The sequence below is a fragment of the Castor canadensis genome, chromosome 15 (genome assembly GCF_047511655.1).
Source record: "Castor canadensis chromosome 15, mCasCan1.hap1v2, whole genome shotgun sequence".
Taxonomy (NCBI): Eukaryota; Metazoa; Chordata; class Mammalia; order Rodentia; family Castoridae; genus Castor; species Castor canadensis.
The window spans coordinates 50,385,218-50,408,821 of NC_133400.1; the positions used below are offsets into that span (position 1 = coordinate 50,385,218).

At 44.7% G+C, this 23,604-nt stretch overlaps 1 protein-coding gene across 5 annotated transcripts; it reads right to left on the reverse strand.

Moving 5' to 3' along the window:
- Positions 1 to 699: 699 nt before the first annotated feature.
- Sh3bp5l (SH3 binding domain protein 5 like) lies at positions 700 to 18,049 on the reverse strand. 5 transcript variants are annotated; one of them, XM_020162143.2, is made up of 8 exons: positions 17,610 to 18,046; positions 17,381 to 17,474; positions 16,353 to 16,955; positions 9,795 to 9,857; positions 9,511 to 9,639; positions 7,033 to 7,194; positions 5,206 to 5,379; positions 700 to 4,642 (listed from the first exon to the last, which is right to left on the reverse strand). In XM_020162143.2, exons 3-8 carry the CDS (start codon positions 16,533 to 16,535, stop codon positions 4,175 to 4,177), a joined length of 1,179 nt encoding a protein of 392 aa, XP_020017732.1. In that variant the 5' UTR covers positions 16,536 to 16,955; positions 17,381 to 17,474; positions 17,610 to 18,046; the 3' UTR covers positions 700 to 4,174. The 5 variants fall into 5 exon arrangements, with proteins under 5 accessions (XP_020017732.1, XP_073912234.1, XP_073912232.1 ...); XM_074056133.1 differs by lacking the exons at positions 17,381 to 17,474; positions 17,610 to 18,046 and adding exons at positions 7,301 to 7,356; positions 7,556 to 7,679 and having other exon boundaries at positions 9,795 to 16,498; XM_074056131.1 differs by lacking the exons at positions 9,511 to 9,639; positions 9,795 to 9,857 and having other exon boundaries at positions 17,610 to 18,049.
- Positions 18,050 to 23,604: the final 5,555 nt, after the last annotated feature.

Consider the following 23,604-nt stretch of genomic DNA (forward strand, 5'->3'; position numbering starts at 1 on the left):
ACTGCAGCCATCTTTAGTCATTTTTTACTGGCCAGGATCAACTGTTTCCTAGGCATGAAAGCCCTACTCATGGTTTTTGGTATTTTTACCAATCCCCACCACAATGTTTTGACACTGGAATATCCTAGTTAATATCTAATAAACTACACACATCCATTTGCCAGCCAGTGAAATAATCCTCATTTCCTCCTTCCGGGGCATGAACACAACAGTGAAGCCTGGGGCTTAGGAACAGTGGGTGAGGAAATTATGAAAAGAAGCTGTGGAAATGAACTGGTAGGACACTGGAGAGGATGATGAACTCTGAGAACAGGGTGTATCAATAGCTACCAATACCTTATTTCAAAAAACCAAGACCACCCAAGACTTGATTCAGCTCTTACCCACAGTGAACAACTCCAAGAAGCAAGAGTCCTGTGAAAAGACAGGTAGGGTTCTATTCAGGTGTATACGCTTCCCTATCTCTCCAAAGACCAGTTTCTCAGGCCTCTCTGAAGTATGGATGAGCTGAAGGACAAACAATTCAACACTGTGCTCTGCATAATACACTCCAATCAATCTCTGGAGGCTGCTGTCACTGCCTACACATGACTTTGACAGCCCACAAACATACTCCCTCCACATGCATAAGGAATTATGAGTGTTTACAGCAGGTGGGTTGAAGTTGCTGGGTGTGTCAAAAATCACATCAAGACAAGGGAAATAGAATAATTTTATAAAGTTTCCATATCTAGCACAAGATGGGAGAGGACTCAGGTTAAGCATCCTGAAGCTGTAAGTGGTAACAAGAATCACCGTGGCCAACATCCACTGATGTAGCATTATGCTATGCACATCTACATTGTTCCATTTTATAGGTGATAAAACTAAAGTCTAGAGATGTTTGAGATTTCCCCTGGAGACATGAAGATGTGATTTGGGTACTGTGTATACCATATCCTGACCTCCTAATGACTGTGCTGTGTAGGTTTGGATTGGGGAAAGGATGACAAGGCAAAAGCACCTTCACTGATTACCAATCAGTGCAAGGAATGTGCTGGACATATGGGAGACTGAGACCCTGCCCCAGCCCCTCAATGGGGAAGACACAGTACAGAACTCATTACCACCTGAAGTGAATGTGACATGAAATGGGGGATGACACCCCACACAAATGGGCGTGCGCCTGGTCTGAGATGTACAAACCACCACTGCCAGCATGAGAAGAGCACCTTTGCTGTTTTCTTTTCTTCTACTTGAAAAAAATGCCATTTGTTCTAACCTTCCTGGTCTCTCTCCACCTTTGCCTTATCTGGTAGCTGATTTTGCAAAGAGAAACAGAGTGGGCACAGCCCAACAGGAGGGTTCCAGACACCAGCTCCTGCCTGTCAGGGACCAGATGGTATCATCTCAGAAAGCCCATTCATGAGGACAAGTTACACGTAAAAATTTGCTGAGCAAGTAGACTTTAGGTGCTCTTACCACAAAAAGAGAGGAAATAACTATTTAAAAAATACTGATATGCTTTAGTAACTATTTCATTACATAGAAGAAAACGTTTTACACCTTTATTACATATCATTCACTCAAAGCTATGCATTCTCATAGCAGTTTGTGAGGGTTTTTTTGTTTGTTTTTGTAGTACTAGGGTTTGAACCAGGACCTCATGCTTATTAGGCAGGATACTACCATTTGAGCCACGCCACCAGCCCTGATAGCAGCTTTGCTAGTAATAAAAGGAAGTATTTTGGCACCCATCTGCCATGGCAGGGAAGGTAGTCTCAAAGATCTGGACAGTACCTGTTAAAAGAGTACAGTGAATGGTGAGTATGTACCGGCTCCTGATGGCACCTCTTGTATCCAGTGTTGCCAGGATCACTGCTCTGTTTATGTCTCTCCAATTTTTGGCCTTCACCCTTCCCCTTTGTGGCCTCCAAACCACCCTCTTCACTGGTAGGGCCTTCTTCTCTTGGCTGACTCCACTTCAATACAGCTCTAAAGGCAGGCACACCTCAGGTATGGCTGAGGCCCAGAAAGTCTTTTGGTCTTCACCTTTGAGGCTCCAAGGAATCATCAAACTGATTCCACCAGATATTTTATAGGCATCTCCCACCTGTGGGTCCAAACATACTCAGTCCCCTTCCACCCCACAACCAGACACACTCCAATTTGGGAAGCACCTTCCATCTGTTATATTTTAATTTCAGATACACGATAACTCTTAATGTGTCCTAAATGCTGCAGGGGACAAAAATCACTGTCTACTATAAATTCAAGTAAGTGGGCACATTGTGTATTTATCTGATAAATCCAGTTAATACCTACTTTTATCCCTCCCCTTCCTTCATGCTCAAGTCCAGGTTCCTACACACTGACACTCTCATCTCTTGGTTTGAAAACAGTGCCCACTCCACCATGTAAGCCTCTCTGGCACCTACCACCTCCAAAGCTCAGCCTCAAGGGCACTCACTCCTCAGGTTAGTCTATACTTGCCTTGTGTGTGACCACCCAAGAACAAGCACTTCATCTCCCTCCTCTTCTCCCATAGTCTACAGCTTGCTCCATCTGACATCTGATCCATTATCTCCCCTCCCTGACCCCATCATCTAAAAAAGTCCCTCACTTCCATTTGTTTTCCTCCCCCACTTCAACCTTACCCCTTTCTCTTCCTTTCTGCAACAGGGACAGTAAACATTACTGTTACATAAACTATTTTATTTAAATAAAACCAGGACTGACCCTTTCCCACACATATCAAAACACTCACACATGCATAACCATGGCCTCCCTCCCTTTTTCCTCTCCACTCATGGCCCCTCAAACCCCAGAGGTTCTCATTGTGACCATACTCCTTCAGTTTGAAAACGAGGAGACACCTGTGCTGGATGTGGAGGCCCACTCCTCACCCAGTTGCTGGCAGCAATGCACAGCCCTAGGCAAGAGCTATTTGTCCTCCTGGAATAAGACAGGGGGATCAGTTCTCCCAAGGCATCCACATCTGGTGTGGCTTCCATACACACAGTCGAGGAGCACCACCAGGCACCTGAAGCTGCTACGAGGGTTGGGATCCCTTACCCCAGGTCAACTCCTGCCCTATTCAGGGGGAGGAGGAGCAAGAGAGCTTGAGCACTCCTCAGGGGATCTTGGAATAGGTATTGTTTGGTTTGGGGAAGAGCAAAGAAGAGCATCTGAGCACCAATTTCCCTAATGCCACCCTGTAGGAGAATGCTGAGATTCAGTTCAGCAACCTCTACCCAAAAAAAGCCCAGCTCCACAAGAGTGTGAGGGGGCAGGAATGGCAAGGTCTTAGCCTCCAGGATCTTATCACATCTCTACCCCCTAACATGGAACCTGTTAGGGACCTACTAGCACCTTGGCAATGTGAAGGGCTCAGCCCAACTTGGGAAACCACACACACACATACACACACAACACACACAACACACACACACACACACACACACACACACAGGAGCCAGTTTGGAGGTGGCGATGTTCCCATGTCGATGATGAGGCTGGGTTCCCCTTCCTGACTCTGACATGCCACAAGTTTTGCTTTACGGCACTGATAGAATAACAGCTGGGGTCACAAAGGGGAACACCAACAGTAAAAATGGCATCTTCCAGAAGAACAGAGTCTATCTCACAGGTTACACACAGGCAAGCTGGGACAGAACGGCACAGGGCCACCAATACTCAGCAGCATTCCTAGGGCGCCCTGGGGAGCTGCCATGAGGGATGGGCAGGGCCAAGGATCAACAGGTGAAGAGCCTGTCCATCCAGTCAGGTTAAGGTACTCATTTTCTCAGATGAGCTTCCTGTGTCTTCTAGACCAAGTTCCCTGAGGGGAAAAGCCAGACAGATGGAAGTCAGACAGAAAGAGGAAAGCAAAGAGCATCAGATAGACTGTGAAGAGGCAGCAGGGGTAAAGGAGATGAGCAGGCCAGAAAGCAAGCCTTTTGAATGGGTAAGTCAAAGAGAAAGCTGCCTCCTGAGGAAAAGAGGGGGGGTGGGGTGGGAGGAGACTGAGAAAGCCAGGGCAGACACAGAGCACTGAGACACAGCTGACCTCTCCCAGAAAAGCACTGGAGTCCATGATCTTGGGGAAGAAAAGACCCCAGAGAGAGAGAAAGAAGCCCATGGGACCCTACTGGCCCACGATGGGAGAGTCAAGCCAGTAGCCCTGGCCACAAAGCTACAGGCTGACACTGCGCTGGTGTCGACCCCCTCGGACTCCACCATCACTGCCCCGACGTCCCCGGTTCCGGGGTCCCAGCTCTTGGCCATCTAGACTAGCGTGGTCCGAGAGGCCACGCAAGTGTTCCACTGAGTCACACTTCTGCAGGTCGGAGGCCACAGTGCGCAGGCTCAACAGGCTCAGTGTATCCATGTCAGGGGCGGGGCCAGGCCCCAGGCTGCTGCCCTCCTCCAGTCCCCCACCCTCAGCCCCATCAATCCCGCTGTCCCCATCCTCGATACCCTCAGGCCCAGCTTCAGCCCCCACAGGGGAGGAGCGCTGTGGGCCTGGGGGATGGGGAGGCAGGCCCCTGCGCCGGGCGTGAATCTGCTCACTGATCTGCTCCAGGTTGCGCAGGGCGACTGAGTAGCGGGTCTTAGCCTGTGCCACCTGCTGCTCCAGCTCTGTCACCTTGGCCTTGTGCTCCTGCAGAGAGTGAGACAGGTGTCCCATGAGGCATCTCCCCCCCACACTCAGCACCCTGAAATGAGGGTATCAGGCCTCAAATCCCAGAGCACACCTAGCTGTCCTCAACATCCACCACAGACCAGCAATAGCCTACCGAACAACACTGTCTCCTCTGATTGTCCCTTCTCCAGCAATCCCATTGTTTCTGATCTGAGCCCCACCTTCTAGAGCCTTTCTCTCAGCTCTTCATCCCCACCAACTCCTCCTCTTCTCTTTGTTTCTCTTTATACCTGACTGGTTATTTTCCCCCAGTCCCGGCATTCCACCAATTCTCACCTTTTCTCACTTACTGCCCTTCTTCAACTATGTTCTGTTGGCACAAACCCCTCATCCTTGACTCCCACTCATTCTAAGCACATGTGCCACTGCTCACTGCTGGCTAATCTGGCAGAGGCTTTGCCCAGCCCATCAGGACCAAAGAAACACACCAGCATCCCCTCTACTTGCCCTCCCTTTCTATGACTGCCCCCGTCCTGCACTCCCACCTGCCCATTCCTCTTCCTCCTCTCCCACACAGCTACCTCCAGGATTTGGCTGAACTGGGCCTTGAGCTCAAAGTAGGGGCGGCTCTTGCCAATGGCTCGCCGGAGGGTCTTCTGCAGGGCCTGGACCCGAGCCTCAGCCTGCTGGCACAGCCGTGTCACTCGCTGATGCTCTCGCTCTCCTCGAAGCCGCTCCTCCTCTGCCTCGTTCACCTGGCCCAGGTGGGGTGGGGGATACACATCACTGACCTGGAAAGTGTGTTCTACCTGGTATCTGCCCCACGTTGCCAATGTGAACACTGCTCTAACCTGAACAGGAACATCTTCTGCAAACCCTACCCCTGTTGTCTGCAGAGCCTGAGACATGCAGAAGAACAGTGGGTCCATGAGCCTCAGGAGAGCTGAGCTTTTTTTTTTTTTTTTGGCAGTACTAGGGTTTGAACTCAGGGCTTCATGTTTGCTAGGCAGGTGCTCTACCACTTGAGCCATCCCACCAGCCCTTTTTGTGTTGGGTATTTTCCAGATAGGGTCTCACTAACTATTTGCCTGGGCTGGCTTTGAACCGTGATCCTCCTAAGTAGCTAGGATTACAGGCATGAGCCACCAGCTTCTTAACCATCTCTTTTGGACTTGCTGCCTGACCTCCTGGCATGGAAGGACAGGATCTCAAGTACATACCTCTGCAGCTACCTCTTCCCATTGTTCTCCCTCTCATCACCTATACCACCTGCCACTCAGCTTTGCTGATACTAGGAAAAGGGTGCTGAAACCATCTCAATCATTCATGACCACGGAATGAATTTCGGTGAGCACACTGCACATTAGCAGCAGCCACAGTCAGTCCTATGGGAGCTCTTAGTGACAGTGACTAGGAGGGTCAGGGATAGGAGAAGCCCCTGTGTGGGAAGCCACATCCGTGTACTGGGTTCTCCAGATTTCCACACCCTACACATGCAATCAGTACACATGAACAGGAAGCAGGCAAGGGCTTGTCAACCAGGACCAGCAGGCCAACTGTGCTATACTCTAGGCAGAGGCATACCAGAGTCCCATCCAACCAGTAGTTCCATATGACCTCTTACCCACCCACACAGTATTAATGTTCTGTGTTCCATTTGTATGAGCTCCAAAGTAGAAGCTGTCCTGTCAAAAAAAATCAAAAGACAGCCAACTCCTAAGACATGATAGTGGTCCTACATAAGTTGAAGGTGGCAGAATGAACCCTTGTCAGGATCCTCTCATTCCCCAGTCTACTTTCAGGAGCATGGAAATAATATACAAATTATACCTCAGAAAGTTAAGTACACTGGCAGAACTCAAAAGCAGGGAATTTTTATTCTGAAAACATAAGCAAGGAGACACAAGCTAAACCTACAAAATCTGAATGTTACATCCAGAGCATCCACCAGGGATGGAATGTTTGAGCTGACATTCTAAATCACTGGAGATGGAAGTCAAGGATATGGAATATGGGAAGCACTAAAGGACAAATGAGGCAGAGCTGGGAACGGGTTTTGCCTAAAAGAGAATCAAAGCTAAGGGACGGGATGGGCACTGGTGACTCACACCTGTAATCCTAGAGGCAGAGATCAGGAGGATCATAGTTCAAAGCCTGCCCAGGCAAATAGTTCAGAAGACCCTACCTCAAAATATCCAGCACAAAAAAGTTCTGGTGGAGAGGCTCGAGCAGTAGTGTGCCTGCCTAGCAAGCACAAGGCCCCTGAGGTCAAGCCCTAATACCATCAAAAAAAAAAAAAAAAAAGCCGAGGAATGACTGTGGTGGAAGGAGAGAAGGTAAGATGACAACGAAATAGCAAAGGCAATACTCGAACCAGTGAAGGGGACCTGCTGGCACCACCCACTTACCTTGCAGGTAGCATGGTTGAGCATCTCCTGCCACGTGGGGTCCAATCGGTTCTTGTCAGCCATGACACCCTGCTCAGCCACAAATACCATCTCTCGGGCAGCATTGTGCATGCTCACAGCCCGCTCATACCGCAATGCTGCCTTCTGTGTCTCCTGCTGGGCCTAGGGGATAGAGGGTCATTAGGACGGGGAGTTCTGGGGGACCTCCAGCCACCCATAAAGACCCACCACAGTGGTGGGGACAAAAGATGGAAGAAGACCCACTTACAATGTCAGCTTCTTTTCCCAAATTTCACTAAGAATAAATGCCATGAAAGGAACTTTCTATAAGAAATATTTCATAAGGATATGAATTAGGAGAAGAGATAAATGCAGAAATAAATATTAAAAAGAATGATACTGCTAATGGATGGCGGGTGTGTGAAATCCAGCACTCTCAAAGACTGCTGGCCTTTTACCTTAGGAAAGTCTAAACCATTTTAGTTGGAAGGTGGTTAGGGACATGGTCTTACAGAAAATATACCTCTGAGATCGTCCAGGTGGTAAGTTGAAGAAAATAACCACTAAGCGCTCAAAGACATTCATCACAGCCATACAGGTTGAGCATCCAAGACTCCAAATCCCAAAATGCTCCAGAATCTGAAACTCTTTAAACGCCAACATAATACCACAATTGAAAACTATATACCCATGAAACTGTATCATGCACAAAATTATTAAAAATATTTGTATAAAATTACCTTCAGGATAGTGTATAGGATATTTATGAAATATAAATGAGGGCTGGTAGAGTGGCTCAAGTGGCAGAGCACCTGCCTAGCAAGTGTGAGGCCCTGAGTTCAAACCCCAGTAGCATAAAAAATATATATATAAATGAATTTCATTTCTATGGATATGCAAATGTTCCAAAATCTGAAAAATATTGAAGTTTGAAATACTTCTGGTCCCAAGTATTTCAGATAAGGGATACCCAAGCAAAAAACTGGAAGCAAACCTGTTTTTAGTTATAGGAAACTAAGTTAATAATAGTGTATCTAATATGACAAAATTTACAGTCTTTTAAAATGACATGGGACTGGGGATGTAACTCAGCTCAGAGGTAAAGCACTTGCCAAGCATGCAGAAGACACTGAGTTTGATCCCAAGCACCACCAAAAAAAAAAAAAGCATATACATATTGACATGGTACTGATGGTACTGTATCATAAGGTTAATAAAGGAACAAAAATAGCACATACTGTATAATCCCATTTTTGCAAAGTATACCAAAGTGATTCTAAAACAGAAAAAAACAAACATAATTATCTGTGATCTATTTTTTGTTTTCTGTATTTTGTAATGCTTTGACATCCAGAGGACTTTGCTACCTAAAAAAAGACTGCCCCTCTCAGGGCTAGCAAATACCTACACATAATCTACTCCTCTGTGAGTTTCATAGGCAAACCAAACCCAAAGCCAACTACCTCTTAACTAACTTATACACACCAAGCCAATATTTTCCCTGTCCCAAATCCTCAGGGCAAGACACTAGACACCTAAGTACCAACCCTATAGCCTAAATCCTACCAAAATTACTCAAACTAAAACCAACTCTAACCTTACTGAAACTTGTCTACCTTGCTTCAGTCATTCCTTCCCAGGAAAACTACAATAAAGGCTCTGAGCTGTGCTTTCTCCTTCACTTTTATCTCCTAACTGACCCTGGTGCTCCCTCGTGTGCCCCAGCACAGCATAGCATGGCATGGAACGGCATGGCATGGCCCTGCCTGAATTCTTTTAAAAACTTCTTTCAAGGCAGCCATCCTCATATGAAACACCTTACCATAAAGGATTAAAACAAATGCTATATAAAATATATAAAACATGTGCACAGTAGGATTTGGAGCAATCTTGGATTTTTGTTTTTTCTACCATCTTCCAATGGTAAACAACATATTATATGTGCAAAGAAGGTAGGAATTAGGGTAAGAGGGAGGGTTTAAAAAAAAAAAAAGATGCAGAAAAGAGGCAGAACCAAAGGGAGAGAGAAGAATCTGGAAACAATGCAAATAGTAGGATGTTAGAGCTGACATATCAGATATACCCTAAAGCCCGATTCCTTACATATGTAAATATTTAAATTAAACATCAACAGGTGAGGGCTGTGGTTATAGCTCAGAGGTACAGTGCTTACCTAGCACTCCTGAGGCCCTTGGTTTGATCCCCAGCACCACAAAAAATAAAAGTAAACATCAGCACAGCTGAAGTAAATTTTCTCGAGCAGACTCTCATGCCTATGCCACACCACTTCCAAGGCCATGAGCCAATTTTCCAGATTTTTAGCCCATAGTAGTAAAGAACTTCCTCAACCCACAGAGCTGGTTCACAGCACTGCTCTGTCCTCAAATCTGGTGCTCTGTCTTACACTCCATGCAAACAGAAAAGTCTAGGGCAGACTCTGCATGCTGCCCACCCTGAATGCGGGTCAGTAAGTCATACCTCCTTAGCCAGCCGCCGGGCCTCATAGTAGGGCCGAGCCTTCTCAATACAGCTCCCCAAATGGGAGCCCTGTGTGTTAAGCTTCCTGGCTGACTCCTGCAGGATCCTCCGATAGGTTGTCCTGGCCTCCTAGCAAAGGAACAGGATATAGGGAAAACAGATATTTGGGTCCCAAACACTCATTTTTCAGGAATGCCCCTTCTACTAGTCTCAATCTCGGAAACATATAGATGGAGACACCCGCAGAGACCAACCCAAGAGTGTAAGGAAAAAGAACCACTCACATCTAGCTGTAGCTCCACCTGGTTAATCTCCTCACTGGCCTGGTTCAGATGCTCCAGCTCCTCCTGCCAAAGACAGCTGGTGAGTTAGAGCAGTGGAAGGAAGTAGCCTCAATCAACTGTGTAGGTTAGAGCAATGCACAGACAAAAAGCCCCAGCTGACCAGGGAAGGGAGGTGAGACACTTGTCCCATGGAAAAGAAATGGAGGAAGGGACTTGTCCAATGCTCCTTATCCAAGATCTAACATACACAATCTCATGTAATCTTCACAATTCTATCTTGTATTGGGTTTTAAAACCCCCATTTTAAAGATAAGGAAATTGAGGTTCAGAGGATGCAATACTAGTATGCACACAGCATGGTGGCAGTGAGCCTTCACTCTCTCCATCAGATTGCATCACTTTCTCCTGCTGGGAAGTCTCCTTGGAGTCGAAGGGCTCGCCTCCAGAGTAGTCTTCCACCCGTCATCCCCTGAGCTAGGAGGGCTATTAACTAAGCACATGTTTACTATATACTTACCACCTCTGAGTATCACGAAACTCCAAAGAACTTAGAATAGACAGGTAGAGGCTCACAACAGTAAGGAAGACCAGCAAGTAAGCAACATATCTTTGGCAGTGATGAAGCTGTATGAGGGGTGGGTATGGATGTCATCTCCCTAGGCAGCAGGCCAGGGCAGGATATCTGGAGCACTTGCTCCCTGGCCAGGGAACTATAATGGACAAGAAGGGCCCCAGGATAGACAAACTGATGACAGCCAGTAAGGTTGGGGCACAAAAGGAAGGAACAAGCCTTTTCTCAATAGCAACAAGAGTCTCTCAGAGCCTCTTGCCCTTAATCTGTGGTTTAGGATGGCAAGTTCGAGAAATTTAAGGAAAGCATGGAAGAACTGGGAAGACAAAAAATAAAAGCTATATACAGTGTTCCAGGTGGGAAAGGAGAGGATAAATTCCCAAGGAAATGCAATACACAGAATCACAAGGGCTTGGTGGATGACAAAGGTCAAAATCAGGGAAGAATACTGGGTTCCAAGAGGCCTGGCTGGGCAATGGGTCACAAGACCCCAGGTCCCAATACAGTCGATCTTGTGGTAGCAAGGGAGTCTCAGAGAGAGACTGGCAGATATGTCAGTTTGAGTGCCTCACTGACCTCTGGGCTAGAGAAAGAAGCAATAGAACATACCCAGAACTTTCTATGAAATGACAGAGAGCTGGGAAGGGTGCTAGCCTTAAGTCATCCTCCCTGGCCCAAGAAAACACATAAGTCCCCAGAATCCCTAGTGAGCTGAGGATACTTTGGAGGAATGCTGATCTGCACCAAGGGCTCTGCCTCAGGAAAGTGCCTGATATTTAATTGCAGACTCCATGGAAGTGATGCTCAGCTATAAGCTCTGCCTCTAGAAGCCTCAGGCTCTGGATAAGCAGGACCCAGTTCAGGGGCTGCCTGCTGCCACATGACTTGTACTCAACAGGAATACCACTATCACGTCCTACTTGTATAGCTGTGACATTGGCTCCCAATCACAGGAACCAGAGAGGGCGTTGGGTTGTCATGCATGATCTCCATTTATTCCTTTTATCCTTTTATTTCTACATACACAGACACACACATACTTTGATTCTGAAAAAAATCGAGTTAGTAAATAAGAAAATAAGAAAGAAGTCATATGCATTCAGTACAGTAAAAGAAAAAATAAAAACACAGAAGTCTATAATGGAACTAGGAATAGAGATATGAAACTGCATACCCACAAAAGTGTAGACTTAAACTCAAGCCCTCAAGCTTGCTAGGAAAGCACTCTACCACCTGAGCCATACCTCCAGCCGTTTCTGCTTTTAGTTTTAGATATGGGCTCACTAACTTTTTCCCCAAGCTGGCCTTGAACCACTATCCTCCTATTTTTGCCTCCCAAGTATCTAGATTATAAGCTGAATGTTGTTTCATTTTCTACAAACCACGTTTTTTAAAAATCAAAAAACAGAGGGCTGCAGTGTATGACTCAAGTGGTAAGAGCCCCTACTTAGGAAGTGCAAGGCCCTGGGTTCAAACCCCAATACTGTCAAAAAAAAAAAAGGTAAAAACCAGGTGAAATTTAAAGAATACATTTCATTTCTCTAATACATCTAAAATATCATTGTAATATACAATCAACATATTTACCACACTTTTACCTTAATAAAAGAAAACACAAAGTCTTCAAAATATACATGGATTTATCTCTTAGGGAACAGTGGCATCTGAATTCATACTGGAGATCTAAGAGTTGGTGCTATTTGGGAACCAGATTAGTCACAGAACTAATGAAACAACAAACCACTCTGGACCCACAGGCAATTGGCACAACCCAGAGGACCCCAGGGGACCCCTAGTAGGCAGCAGCAGCAATACCACCAGACACACAGTACTCAAAGTTTCAGAGTGTCTTCCTGCCAGGGATGTCCCTGTTAGTTGATGGGATCACCCTAGAGGGCTCTAAAAAGGCAATTTCTATCAAGGTGAGAGTCAACATCTTTCCCAGTGGGCCCAGCTTCCTTTGGTTCAATGTGGCCTACAGATATTTCAGGCTATAGGAGAGATGCAAGTCTTTCAACAGCTCCCACAGTAGTATCTTCCTCAGCTTATTTGTAGTAAATAGATGAGAAAAGATGAGGAAGGGGATTTGTGACAGCCAGGGAATTTAGGTCCGGATCTAGGACCCAAGCTTTGATCTCACTTTCCTTCCACTGTGACCACAATCCTAGGATTAAGACTGGCCTTGCATGGATGCCTCAGAAAAGCCAAGAGTGCTGTTAGTTAGGAAAACCACAACCCAGACAGGAAAAAGACAGGTCTCAGGAATGCAATAAACATTATTTTAAGGGAAAAGAAAAAGGGGAAGAACACCCTGCAATGCTCACATGAGCACATCAAGGTCCAAGATTGGATCTCTACTTGTTTACATGGCTCAGAGCGCTCACAGTACCCAAACCCTAGCCTTGACGAGGCAGTCAGAGGAGTGAATGGCTCAATGTAATTTGTCCCCACTGGAAAAATAAAAAGGGCTTTTTCTGTTGACCAGTGGCAAGAGCAGGCATCATTTTTCTATATGGGAACTAGTACCTCAATGGCTCCTCCTGCAATTAAAGAAAATCACCTAATGCCAAGCATGGTGGCAAACACCTGTGGTCCCAGCCATTAGGAAGCTGAGGCAGGAAGATCAAAAGTTCGAGTCAGCCTGAGCTACATGGTGAGACCTGTCTCATAAAACAAACAAACAAAAAACATGTCTACTGATGGTCTACCTGGTGGGCTCTCAAAACAAGAGGCTAGGGAACAGGGAAGAAAAGCAGCCTCAAGGCCAGGGTAAGCGTGGGAGAAAAGGGGAAACAACTTCACTGGAGCATACCCAAGGCAAGTCTAAGTGGGAAGCCACTGAGCATGCAGGGTGAAGTTGACAACACATTCCATTTGGTTTGCTCCACGAGGGACTCCTGGCATTCAGCTAAAATGGAATTCAGGGAGGACAAAGTCTGAGTCAGCATCCATCATCCATTAGTGAGCCAGCAAGGAGGGTGACCTTCCTGGGGCATGATGGGTGCATTCCCAGAATACCAGGCCACTAAGTCAAAGGCCTGGGCATTTAAGCTATAGATGCTCCACCCCACCTGTGGACACTTCTGGTCCCCTGCCACAGAACGTCAAAAGGCTCAGTAAGATGGTCAGTAAGAGCCAATGACTATTCTTTGAGAACTAAGGTGAGGACACAGAGGTTGCATGGTCACCCTGAAGACTCTAGAAAGGAGCAGTTAAGTGAGAAAAGAATGTGCCCATCACAAATGAGGCAGAGAAAAATGCAGGGAATAGACCCAGGCCTACCCTAGTACCATCATTTCTCCCTTCCTTCCACTGCGACCCTCTCTTAAAAAGCTGGAAGACTTGGAGAACTCCAATGAGATCTCAACATGAACACAAAGCCAGTGGCCTTCCCTGAAGAGGTAGAATATACAGGGACATACCAGGTAGCCTCCTTCCAACTTTCAGAGGGATCCCACCAGAAAATGGGCGTAAGTTTCCTGCCTGCCAAGGAACTCCAGCCCCACATCAGAGAGCCTCACCCTGAGAAGAGTCATTTCTGGGAACTTCAGTAAATACCAAACCAAATCTTTGGGATATCCTTAGCCCATTGGACTCAGCCCTGGCTGTGCATTAGAAACATTTCTTACCCCACCCAGACCAAGTGAATCCAAATGCATACCAAATGTTTTTAAAAGTCCCTGGTGGGTTTTAATGGATCTGTGGGTGGACCCACAAAATGCATGAGAATTCAGAAAAATAGACGCTCATTGAAAGCACTGAGACACATTATGAAGGCAATGTGGTCTGATGTACTGTCAACACTAAAATGGACCCTAAAAAACAAATGCCCTCATCTCCTCCCTATCAAGAAAAGGAGTCCAAACACAGAAAGGAAAAGTGGTCCTTACACCTGGCTGCCTCTCCTACGCAGCAAAACGTTATATTCCACTGGAGTCATGGCTCAAATGGTAGAGCACCCACCTAGCAAGCACCAAGCCCTGAGTTCAAACTCCAGGGCTACCAAAGACACTAGACCCCTGCTGAGGATAGAGTACTGCCTAACTACCCATATCATCCAATGTTGGAGAACACTGCAAGCCCTTCCCTCCCTATGGAACTTATAATGTTCACAGCATGCTGCACAGCTTAGCAAGAGAAACTAGGGTTTGTTTTGTCCCCTCTTGTACAAGTGACAGTGCAAGCTCACTGGAGGGAGAGTGCATCCTAAGACTCCTCAGGATACTCCAACCCTGTGAAAGCTCATCCTATAGAACTGTCTGTGACGACAGAAATGTTCTATTTCTGCACTGTCAGTACAGTACAGTACAGGAAAACTGTATTTTTTACTTTATTTTAATTAATTTCATTTATAAAGCCACATGGTGGCTACCTTTTGGGGCAGTGCAATGCAAGTGTCATTCTTCATTCTACCCCCTTTGCCTATGTGGATATTGGGAAAAATATACAGAAGCAGGAGAGTCCAAGCATAGAAACCAGACTGGATTCTCTTTTGGAAAGGCCTCCTCTGGAGAAGAACAAGAAATATTCGGGGAGGTATAGGTGCTCTACTGAGAATCCTCCTCAGGGAACAGAGAAAGATCTCTTTTCCAAAGCACTATTTATAAACTTTGAACAAGAAACAAGCAAAAGAAGTTGTGAAAGAAAAGAATCATAGACCTGGGCTAGGGTGTGGCTCAAGTGTAGAGCACCTGCACAGCAAGTACAAGGCCAAGTTCAAGTCCCAGGACCACAGGGATAAAAAGAAAAAACAACAGACATGGAACACAGTGAAGATGACTTGTGCAAATCAACTAAACTTCTCACTTTGCATATGAAGAAACTGAACCTTGGATTTCATAAAAATCACAAATCATGAGGCTGGAGACTTGAACATAGTTCAAGGCTTTAGCATTGCAACTTATTTCCTCAGTGGACAACAAATTAGTAGCATTAGCAAGAGAAACTGAACTGTTCTCAATGTAGTGCCCATAAGGCACAACAGAAATAAATTATTGACTCATGCCAGAAATGAACAGTTCACTAATGCTCCATTACAAACAGGCACACGGTCCCAGAGAAGCCCCATACCCCCATACCCTGAGAACTCACACACCAAGATAGCCACATCAGGACTGTCTTTGATTTATTCACAACTCACTGGAGTAATCCAATAAAGGTTTGGTGATAGAGAAGCCTGTGAATTAGAGCCCCGGGATGCTCTCGCTTACCTAGAGATGGTTAAGTAACTTCCCCAGTATCAAAATCTTAAGAGATGCAACTCGACCAAATGGCAGACTTGGGACCCAAACACACAAGGGCATCCTAGCAACTTCCCCAGGGAGCCCTGAAACACTACAACTCAGCTTTAGTTGGCCAATCATCTCCTCCACCCAAGGCCCCAGTCCCTACACAATGATCTGTCCTACCAACTGTTATAAACACTCTAAGGCAATCAACTGCTCCTCTGTTCTTTGGTATATCTAGCATCCTGAACCACGAATATGTATTAAGGACTGACTACAACTGATATAAACTTGAACAAATAAAATTTCCTTACAGGCCTAAATTTGATGCCACCTGGAAGGTTTCACAGCTTACAGACATGTATGCCACTGGGAAGCAGCATCAAAATTGTCTACTAATTTCAAAGTCACTACCTTTCACTTCAAAAACAAGTAACACCTCTGAGGTAGCAGCCCTTCTGCTTATTTTGAACGGAGCATTAACTGTTGTATCCTCTATTGACCTAAAGTGCACTGCCAATTTGGCACTTGACTTCTATCAGCGAACTTCACCACAATAGGCATTCTCAGGCACCCAGACATTCCCATCAGACACACGACTCTTTTACCTGTCACACGATATTGCAACAGCTTGTTGACAAATTTGTTTTCCCACCCTTGTTTACTGAGGAGAGAATAAATCTAAGCTTTAATTCATCTGACAGCTTTTCAGGAAATCTGGAATCTGGGCTCTCTTTCTCTCCCTCTACTTGGTCTTCTCACCTGTATTCTAGGATCCAATTCTTCCTCCTCTCTTGGGGACAATTTGGACTCACTACTGCTGCTTCCACCTCCTCCAGGCTCCTCTGCAACTTGGGGCCTAGGGACTTCATCCTCTACAAGCTCTGGGCACAGTTCCCCCTGTGGGGTCTCCCGCCCCCCTGGAACCTGTCGGAACTCAGCCATTCTGGCCAGGAGAGGGCAAAGCCCTATGCATGAGACAGGACTGACATGGCTGGGACCAGGACCCCAACCTGAGATTTCCTGCGCTTTAGATGGCAAAGATAAGGGATTTTTCTTCTCAAAAGGTAGAAAAAAAAGGGGGAAAAACCTCACAGTCAGAGGCTGAGATTCAAATTGTTTGTGAGGTTCCTAAAACCAAAGCCTTGTCTGGGCAAAAGTTCTTCCCTCTCCAACACAGGGACTCCACCAAGAGGGACCCAGAGCAACAGCTCCAAAACAGTGGGCAAAGGAGGCCTGGATCCTGGGCCAAGGCCTGCGAAGGGGAGCACCATTCGGGAGGGTGGCCTCCAGGCTGTGAAGGGAGGTGGAGAGAGAAAGCTGGACCACAGCAGAGGCTTCGGAATGAGCGTCTTTGGGGAACTGCTGGGAAAACAGAAGTCAAGTTATATGGTCATGTCAGCATCAGAAACTTGGCCACAGCTCCTTCCAACCCCTCAGTCTCCTAAGGACTCCACTTTAGTCCCCCCCCACTCGACCAACCCCCACCTCAACTTCTTTTCTCAGCCCTCAAAGACTTTACTCAGACTCCTTCCTCTCAACCCAGCTCCTCCCCAAGCAGCACCTCCAGACTTCCCTCCCTTTCCTCGTATTCCCCTGCTCTTCTTTCCGCCCCACTCCACCCCCTGCTGGCTTTGCAATTCACCTTGTAACCCCCAGCCTCGCCCCACCTACTCTCCTCTCACGAACACTGCGGACAACTTTAGCCTCCTGTTTCCAATCCCGCACTTTTCTACAATCCCCAGGACTATGCCATAGTCAGGTGCACAAAATCCTCTTCACAGACTTACCTCGGTTTACCTTTCCATGTGCAGAGCTTCTAAGCAGCAAACAATCTTCCCCCTCCCTCACTGCAACAAGCCGGTCCAACCAAAAACTACGCGGCTGAGAGGAAACGGAAATACGTCACCAGGTAACAAAACCCTCCCTCCCACCCTCGCTAGAAAGCCAGGCCAAGGGACCCGCAGTCCCGCCCGACCTTTCCGTTTCCGTACAAAATCGGTGCCCCGTGATATTCACCATAGCCTTACAATGCTTCCAGCCCATCCATCGCCAAGGCTGAAAAAAAGAAAAACGTGAACGTGTGGTTCTAAGGAGACGGACAGTGCCTCTTGAGTGGAGAAGTGCTACAAATAAAACTGAAGTTACACAATAACGTCAGAGAACGTACTGCCATTTTGCTTTACGGTACTCAAGCGCGGGCTGTAGGAAAGTCACGTCCAGCGTGGGCTGGCGCGCCGAAAATGAGCTCTGAGCTTCTGGCTGCGACGGAACTGGTGACGGGGATCCAGGGACTGTGTTGTTGACACGGAAAGTCGTTCTGCAGATTTGATTTTTCTCAGTCTGAGAGCCAGTGGGATTATTAGTAACCGCGTCTAAGCAAACAGCTCCAGTGGGTAAATCTTGAGGTCTTTAGCCGGTGCCATCGCCGCGGCTTTGGTGCTCTTTCTTCAGTTAGCCGGTCTCACCCTGAACGTCGGTGAGGAAGCCAGTCTGTGAATACTAATTAGAAACGTAGATATTGTTAACTCAATGTAGTCGTGCTCTAATGCTCTTGAGGAGGAGGCGTTTTTTATATTATCAGTATATCACTACCTAACCTCAGTAAGTGGGCGACCTGGTTGCCACTTCTAGTTATTGTTCTGCATAGACCGAGGTCTATAGGGGAAGGTGGGGTAAGACGTTTTGTTTTTACAAACAGCCTAACTTCCTCAGAGCCAGTTCAAGGTTTTCCCTGGAAATGAAGCAAGCCAATGGGCTAAATTCTCCCCCTTCCGTTTGAATCCTATCAAATATAAACATAGCCAGACATTAATTAAGGTGGTGAAAAACAGATTTTTAGTAGTTGCTTACAATCAGGAAAGAGCTGAGCTCCATTTATTTGTACAGAGGAATTTAGGCATTTTAAGAGGAAAGGAAATGGGGGAGGAAAAATGGGGTCTCAATATAATCAGAGAAGTGAAAATGACAATTGGTCAGTACAAATGCGATTGGGTCAGTTTTATCTGCTAGCTGGCAATTATGGATGTTAAAGTTCTGTCCCCTGTCAAAAAGGACTCAGTGATACTTGTTAGAGAACAGTAAGAGACTATTCGGGACCATGAAGATAGGTATAGGGACCATTGCAGTGGGGGAGGGAAATTGGGCTCAACTCCAGGTACAGTTTGGCAAGGGGGACTTTATAGCCAAGGAATTAGAAAATTACCCAGAAGAAACAGCAGGGGTAATGGTGGATGGCTAAACAAACCTAACAGGATTCTTGCTGAAGACAGGCCTGGGGGATGATAAAGGATGAGGAGACTGACCAGATATCCAGGATGGGGGAGGGGGTGTTCTTGGTAAACTGACTTAAATTTCTTTGCTAAAACTAGATTTTACAAGCTATTCGGGTAGGCCTACAAGAAGGTTCAGAAGCCTAACTCAAGTCTGAGGGAACAGAATCTTTGTCATCTCTCTGGAAGATGGGGAGATAGAGGCCCTGTCCTTCCTAATGGTTACATTTCAAAGGAATGACTCTCTGACCCTTCAGGAGGATACTCCTGAGTTGTAAGAGATACATATATATCTTAAAAGGATGAAAGAAAGATTCCTACTGGTAGGCCCCTTTTAGTAAATGCTCCAAGATAAGGATGCTGGCCAGAACAAATAGTAAATTCTTCTGGCAGCATTGTGCTTTCTCAGGCAGGCATTTTAACAGGGGAGAAGGAGTGAGAGTCATGACCATTGCTGCTAGAAGCCATGCTAGAATTTGGTTGTCTCTTTGTACAGAAATTTGGATGTAGGCATTCTATGCCAAGAGTTCTGCAGTTCTTGGTTCCCACCTTCTATCCCCTAACCCTATGAATTAACCACATTAAAAAAAAGGGGTGGGGGGGCTGGAAAGTAACCCCATGGTAAAGTACTTGTGTAGCATGCATGACATCCAGAGTTTGAGTTCCAGAATCGGCTGGGCAAAGGGGGATGCATTAGAGAAAGGGTAGAGCAGAATATACTCCTTTTAAAAAGAAAATTTTAAAACGAGAGGTTTTTCCATAAAATTGGAATTTCTAGTTTTAAAATTCCAGAAGTGACTTTCCTCATTTCAGTAAGTCAGCAGGACCTTAACTCTGAATGGACAGTTCTAACATACAGCATCTCATAACCATTCCTTTTTGTTATTAAGGTGCCACACAAAAACCATGAAAATTACATTCAGAAATCATAAACATAATTAATTTGTTCTTTACTACTATAATTTTGTATAACTGTAATTTCACTGGAATGACTGCATTTTACCTACTATCTCTTGTCTACCCTAACCCAAATTCTTCAACCTTTTTTGTTCAGCACTAACCCACTGCCTATTATCCAATACCTGTCTATCCAATCTACAGCTCTTGTTATCTGTGCATTCATTTATCCTTAGCAAAAGCACACTGTATTTGTCACAGATCTTTGTTGGGAAAAATTATAGACTCCCCTAGATTCTGCAGCGTTTCAGCCTTTTTTTTTTTTTTTTAATTTTTTTGGCTATCCTGGGGGTTGAACTCAGGGCTTCAGGCTTGCTAGGCAAAGACTCTACCACTTGAGCCACACTTCCACTCCTTTTTGGTTATAGTTTGTTTTTCAGACAGTCTCTCACCTCTCACTAAGTTTGTTGAGGTTAGCCTCCAGTTGCCATCCTCCTGTCTCTTCCTTCCTACGTGGGATTACAGTTTATGCCCTCTGCAGCCTTCTTGATTGTCTCACTGGCCTCACAGAGTTAACACTTGCTCACTCAGACCAAATTTGATTTTTTCATCATATATGTATTATAATTCCCCAGTGGTTTTTCTGCTGGGTTTGAGTAATGTTTCAGGTAAAAAGAAGTTGAGGGTACTGTACACTGATTTAACTTAGGCTTGTTTTATTAAAACCAACATAAACATGATGAATTAAAACTTTTCAGGAACAGCACTGTCCTGCAGACCTTTCTGTAAAGAAGGAAATGTTCCATGTCATTTATTTCTAGAGAATAAATCCTTTCTGTATAGTATGGTAGTATGTAGCCATGTATGGCCATTGAGCACTTGAAATGGAGCTAGTACAATTAGGAAAATATATTTTTATTTAAATAGCCAGGAATGGCTAGTGTTTCCACTATTGGACAGTTCTGTCTATATAGCATTTACCATATAATCTCTTTTAAGTACATATTGAACTTTGGCATTTTCAGTACAGAACAAGTATCTCTCAATATCCACTGTCATTTGTCACATCTCCACCTCTTTACCTCTGCAAAGGGTCTCTACCTTCATAGAAATACATTTGTATGGATTGGCAGGAGATGCCAATTCATGGAAACTGCAGCAATAAAGTCATGCAGCCTGAATATAGCCATCTGACAGGGTTATTTCTCTCTTCTTTCTTATCCTTTACCTTCTCAGTCCTTTATCACCTGTCTTTCGGGTTTCCTTTTTTGTAGCCAGATGACTCATTCCTTCGTGTACTATGTCTTTACTGAGTTTCTATTATGTGCCATAATTTCATGCAATGATGAGAAAAAGACTATACCAGTTCCCATGCAGTTCATAGTGTGTAGTGCTCATTTTTAAAACTGATAACATCCAAACTAATTGGGATACAACCCAGAAATATATTATCCTTACAGTCCATTACAGACATGTATGTGTGCACATAAATTCATAAAACGTTTCAGGAGATGATCTTTATCCAAATGTGCAAAGGATATAAATTTTTTACACTATTTTTCATGCTGATGGAAACCCAGTTTGTTGATTTCATAACCTATTCACAGTGTGAGAATCCTGTCCTAAATATCAGTGTTCCCTAGGCCCTGATATTAGCTTCTAAGTACCTCATGATGTGTGCTTTCCAAGTGCCCTCACCCAAGTGAGGCTTGCCCCTACTCATGGCTATTGCCCCTTCCTTGAAGCTGTAGTTACAGATTACTCATCACCTTCTAAGATCCAGAAGCCTCACAGACATCACTGATTTGTCCCAGGCAAAACTTAGTTTGCCCCAGGTTTGCCTGTCACTCAGTGGGTCCAGATCTGGTTTCATCCTGTCTTCCCAAATCCTGCACCATCTACATCTGCTATGCTGGTGGATGGTTCTACAGCATCTTACATGCATCTCCCTTCATCACTTTTCATCACATTGTCTCAAAAAGATCACTCCTCACTGTCTTTTCTTCTGCTTATATCGTTGTGACTTCTAACATACTTAATACCAAGAGTCTTCTGTTGTCTGTGTTCAATAGCATTTTCAGTGATGATGGAAATTTCTGTATTTTCACTGTCCAATATGTTAGCCATTAGCTGTCTGACCACTTGAGCACTGAAAATATGGCTAGTCTGACTGAGGAACTAATTTCATTTGTTTGGGGTTTTGTTTTGGGGGGAGAGGGGAGCAGGGCACAGTGTCTTCCTTTGTTGCCCAAACTTAAACTCCTGGGCTCAAGTGATCCTTCTTCCTCATCCCCGTGAGCAGCTAGATCTACAGGCACAAACCACTGAGTCTGGCAAGAAACAAATTTTTAAGTTCAAATAGCCATATATGGCTAGTGACAATATATTAGCATAGGTCTAAATGATCTCCCTGCTACAAATGTCACCTCTCTCCATCCCTGGCACAAATGGACAACCAGCCAACTCCTGACTGATTTGACAACTGAAATATAAAAATATGAAAGCTATATAAAGATGTCAGCAATACCATCATTTATTATGTAGTATCACAAATCAAGTCTAATCTTAGTTAAATTATTTTCATAAATTTTTATTGGTAACCAGCCAGGAGGTGGATTACTCTTATAATCCTATTTGGGAAGCTGAGATCAGGAGGCTGAGATAGAAAGGATAGACAAATAGTTCATGAGACCCCCCTTCTCCAAAAAATAGTAACCAAAGCAAAATGGACTGGTGGTGTGGCTCAAGCAGTAGAGTGGCCTGCTTTGCAAGCACAAAGCCTTGAATTCAAACCCTAGTCCCACAAAGAAAAAAAAAAAAACTTGTTAGTAACCTTTTTATTGTTATTGTCTCAGTATGTAGCCTTAGCTGGCCGTAAATTCACAGTTCTCCTGCCTTAGCCTCCCAAATGCTGAGATTACAGGTGTGCACCACCATGCCTCAGCCTTGGTAACTTTTCTTTTTGATTTCCTCACATGCATATCCTAAACTTTCTTCATCATTAAAAACTACTTTTTCTTAGTTTTTTCCTTGCAATAGAAACTACCCTTTTTATGTTCTTTAACTTTTTTTCCTACCATCATTCCAGTATTTATTAAATACCACCATTATTTGCTGATGAGTTATATAGGGACAGATGCAGATTACTGGTAGCCTGAAAGAGCAGTGAGAAAAATTACAAAATGACATGAAGAAATTTGGGTAGTGGATATGTTCCCTAACTTGATTGTAGTGAGGATTTCCTCTGTGTATGAGTGTGTAAACATATCAGAACTTTTCAAATTGTACATTTCAATATGCAATTTTATATGTCAATTATTCCTCCATAAAATTTTGAAACATCTAGTGGAAAACTTGCTTCTAGGATTATATAATATAAAATCCACTAATAAATGCTAGTAAAATGGACAGCCTATGTTACCAAAACATTGAATTATTTCTACCCTTATTAAATCTGCTGAATTTTCTAAAAGTAAATAATTTTTCCCTGAGTTCACATTTAATAATACAGTTTTTGCCACACACTTGTTAGGAGTTTGTGTATGTTCATTTAATCTTCACAACAACCAAATGAGGTTAAATTATACCTCCATTTTACAGTTGAGAAAACTAAGAGACAAGGAGAATAAATAAATTTCCAAACAGACTTGCTATTTAATACTGATAAATGCTGCTCTTAAGTAGCAGCTCTAGCCTTTGAGTCTTTGAACTCAATCCAAGCCCTTAGAGACAATACCACACAGCTTCAATTAAGCTTAGTAAAGAAAAGTATTCAAGATGTTTTAAATCATTTTAATAGCATTTCATGTGTCCATCTTAAATGTATCTACTTACATTTTCCCCAC